This window comes from Corvus brachyrhynchos, unplaced genomic scaffold (assembly GCF_000691975.1).
Source record: "Corvus brachyrhynchos isolate BGI_N302 unplaced genomic scaffold, ASM69197v1 scaffold221, whole genome shotgun sequence".
Classification (NCBI taxonomy): Eukaryota; Metazoa; Chordata; class Aves; order Passeriformes; family Corvidae; genus Corvus; species Corvus brachyrhynchos.
In genome coordinates, this window is record NW_008236622.1 from 900,439 (window position 1) to 904,678 (window position 4,240).

Here is a 4,240-nt window from a genome sequence, read left to right on the forward strand (position 1 = left end):
GCATCACAGCTAACATAATTTAAAAAGTATGTGATGTGAGCTTCTCCTTGCTACTGTTGCTATTAAGGCAATGAATGTTTGGGTGAAAGTCCATTTATGTGGATCACCTGGCTGTTTTCCTTTTGGTTAACAGGCAGTGTAAGCTCTAATGCTCAGCCTGTCTTCTATGTGTAAAGATAATTTTAATCAATAAGGCGACCTTTACCTTAGTTTGATTAATCTTCTTGTGCTCTTTCTTTTTCAACCCCCCGACTATGGACAGTGCCTTAATAAAAATGTTTTATTTCTCTTGAATTTCTAAAATTTCTCTTGAAAAACTTGTAGTTCTAGTCACCTGTGGTGGACTAAGAATATGAGTAAGAACATTAGGTATAGAGAAATAAAAATGTATTGTTAGGGAAGAAAAAAAAGGAAGGCTGCTTTTTCTAAAGCCTACTTTAATAGTTTTTAGAACTCTATTCTAATACAAGTGCTCAAGGACATAGTTGGCAATATATTTAACAGCAAGTGAAGTCTCTTCACAGGTTGGCTTTATCTGAGATTCAGGGAGAAGAAAACCGTATCTCCCGGTGTCCCGGAGCTCGAAAGTGAAAGCGTACTTGATGCCTTGATCATAAGCCCAGTCATCAGAGCCCCCTGCAGCAGGATCTGTTGGTAAAGAAATGAAATAAAGCTTAACTGGAAAAGAGTGGCTACACATCAAATGAGAAATACTTTGGAGTCAAGTCACATAGCCAGGAATGCAGAAAGGACAGATAAAAAGAAATATTCAGTGAATTGATTGATTTATCCTGCGCATGGGAAAGCTTCTGTGTTTTCAGGCCATTTTTGAGCTTTTTTCCAGCTGATTTGTGCAAGCAAATGTAAACAAGCTAAACTGCTCCCTCTTGTCAGTATTGTGGAGAAACCATGGGAGAAATGTCTAAGGAACAGGAGAATGGCACGGTTGCATGGGGGTATTTAGAAAGGCTTGGTATCAGAAGCAAATACTTGCTCTCTGTGTGACTTTTTGAGGTTCACAGAGATGTGAAAGAACACATATCTAGGATTTCAGCTCCATCTTTTTCTGCTGGACAAATAGTACCCTCCCTTTTCAGTAGCTGGTACAATAAAAAGTCTCTTTGCTAAGGAAGGAGCCTCCAGAATTGCCAAGCATCACCAAAACATTTCTAAAGGAAGAATCTCCATAAAAATTGGAAGAAACTGGTTTTTTTAAATGTTTGGGAGAGGGGTTAACTATTTGAGGAAGGAGAAACAGGCAAAGGAAATTAGTTTCCATATTAAATTAAATTAAGAGGTCTTAAATATGGGAGATATTAAAGTTCTATAAATCTAGATTTGGCAGCCTCAACTTGGCTTTTGGCACTGCGAAGGCCATATCCGCAGCTGAGTTCCCAAGAAGGGTAGAATAATTAGTCATAGAAATTACAAATAGCATTGCAATTAGTATGTGTCTCAGAATAGTATGCAAAGTAAAAGAAATTTGTGTTGCTAGAGTGGTTGAAGGATTCACATCACACAGTGCAAATCAAAGGATTCACATCATCTTTGACTTGGAGATACTGGAAATGCAGAAAATCTCGGGTCAACATTTTTATGTTAAATCTAAGTTGTGTATGATTTAGGAATTCATGCTATGCACATGAATTCATAACCATTTTACTACATCACTTTGCTTTCCAGGGAGTCACACACTTCCTGAGATCCCTAAGGAATAAATTATCCCAGAACTTAGAAATGACAGATCCCATATATACCTAGTATATGCATGTGAAGAAGGAAGGGAACTACTTAGAAAGAGGAACAAGAATCACTAAAAAACTGCATTTTGTAGTCCTAGTAGCGCTTAATATAGATTGTTAGTATATTTAGGTCAATACTTACAGATTGTTTCAGCTCCCGGTCCGTATGTATATTTAGTGTTGTACAAACTGGCCAGCTCTTTGGAAGCAGCCCTTGCTATGGAATTCTGTAGGAGAAGAAGAATGACAAATGCAGATTTTCAGAAGCTTTCTGAGTGAATCTAAGCAACTACGTTGTTGAATAAACTGAAAAGCCATGCTGGAGAAGTTTTTATGTGAAAACTGTTGTTCACCTCTCAGTATGACTAGGTGTCAGTAGCTGACAAGGCCCAGCTTGTCCTGATGTTGTGAAAAGAGCTTGGCAGTAAAGAACTCGTTCTCCAAGCTTTAAGAGTGTGCTCCAGTCTGTGTATGGTCTGTTGCAGCCTGGTGTACAGTCCAGTGGGGTTTGGACAGATAAGGGGTAACAGCACTTTCTAGACTTAGAAGAAGCTTGTACAAGGTTAAAACTAAGTAAGGAACCTTACTTAGAGATAAGAGAATGGTAAAAACTTGGTAACAGTAAATTGCAAACATACAATAGCCTTTCTTTTCCTTCTGTTCATGCAGCCATAAATTCAGAGTAGAGTCGGCTCAGTCAGGGGAGTTGAACATTGATACAAGTGGAAGCAGATTAAGGTCTTATAAATATTAACAGCCTAAAAAGGCATAAATTACCCTGAAACCATATGTAGTCTCATTAATTTCAATTCATTTCCTGTGCACAGAGGGACTCTTTCAACTCCCACTGATTTCAGTGAGGGTTGGATCAGGCCCATCAATAGTACTATGAAGCTTTGTGTGTTTGCATTAAGGAAAATTACAGACTTTTCTTTGGAACGTGTGGCTTTTCCAATTCTTCATTATACAGCATGTTGGTAATAAAACATGAAAACTATTACTAACAGATGATAAATATGAATGATTTTTGAAAGCATATGTTCAGTGTAAGAATAAGCAATGGGTTGCCATATATTTCTTTATAGCTTGCAGCTGAATGGCTTACTATTCCAGGAATTTCCTCAAGCCCTTTCCTTCTCTGTAGGTTACACTCTGGCTTACTTCCCAGTGGAAGATATATTGGAAAGTATTCTCTGTTCATCCTTATGCTTCAAGTGTTCCTCTGAATTACTCAAAAAGGCGTATTGAACTATGTGTTTAGAAAATTTTAGTTAAGTGAGAGAACTTTCTTAGCTTCTAAAAAACAACATCACAACATGTTTGCATTATCACTGGCAGCCTACTCTCTTGTAGAATTCCCCCTTTAGTTTCCCCATTCCCAAATGTTTGGTTTTGAACATTTTAGAATTATGGGAGTTTGCTCTAGGAATTTGTGGTCCTTTAGCGTTGAAGGATATTTAAACAAGGCAGACCAAAGCATACTTGAAGCTTGTCTTTCCACCTATAACACTGGCTGTACTTAAATGTGGGGTTTGATTTCTGGCCTCTCTATCACATAAAGACGAGCAATTGCAGGAAGAATGTTGTTCTGCATTTCACTATCTTGGATCCAGAGCGATTGGAGTAGCTGAGGTCTCTCCTGTGGTCTTCTTTTTGTTTGGTTTGGGTTGGGTTTTTTCTTTCTTTTTTTAATCCCTCAACAAATTGATTTTTCTAAAACCCATTGTAATTTCTAACACATGTTGAGGGAATTGTAGAGGTTGGAGTCTGCTATCTGCTAGTGATGCCATGTTTTCTTCAGCCATCTGTTGTTTATAATATATACGTTTAATCAGCCTCTGAGATTGAGTCAAATCTTCTCTCAATAGCAAATGAATTTTTAAGTGTAAACTGATTCTTCCTCTCTTCAACGGTATGCAAAGTGGAAATAAAATGTGGAAAGATTGTCTGATGCAATATGTAGACCTGTTGGTAACTGGTATTTGCTCTCTCTTTAGTAAACTAAAATAGGGACAATAGAAGAGCAGAGCTGCTCTTTGGGGCTGTTTCACCCAAGGCTTTCCTTCCAGCCAGCAGCCAAATGATGGCTTTAAATCATACCAGAACAGATACCGGAAAAAATATGTCAGGAAATCTTTTTACCTGAGGGATTTTATTATTATTGGCCAGGAAGTTGTAAAAACAGAGATTTGTAGAAAGAGCAGTTGAAATTTCCAGCTGTTTGGAGCCTAGAATCCAAATAAACAATTTCCTCAAGCTCTCCAGGCTGGAGATAAAGTGGTATTTTAAATGACCCTCTCTAAGTGAAAAACATGCCTAAGCATTATGACTTCATCATGAAATGAAGCTTTATCAGAAGTTTTGATATCTTTTTGTTTTCCTTTAAGTAACTCTCTACCATTTACTTTCCTAAGAGATTTACAGTCCAAAACCTAAAGGTAGAAAAATAAATTTCAACTTTATAGGAACTAATGTAATTTCTTAATAATATAATATAA

General features: G+C 37.3%; 1 protein-coding gene across 5 annotated transcripts in view; it reads right to left on the reverse strand.

Annotated features, from left to right (window-relative positions):
* Positions 1 to 420: 420 nt before the first annotated feature.
* The window catches only part of CPB1 (carboxypeptidase B1), a 38,466-nt gene continuing 34,646 nt past the window's right edge, over positions 421 to 4,240 (reverse strand). For all 5 annotated transcript variants that reach the window (XM_017726451.1, XM_017726448.1, XM_017726450.1 and 2 more), the window contains 2 exons: positions 1,885 to 1,969; positions 421 to 648 (listed from right to left, as the gene is read on the reverse strand). In XM_017726451.1, the coding sequence (XP_017581940.1) occupies positions 461 to 648; positions 1,885 to 1,969 (273 nt within the window). In that variant the 3' untranslated portion in view covers positions 421 to 460. The remainder of the gene's footprint in view (positions 649 to 1,884; positions 1,970 to 4,240) is intronic.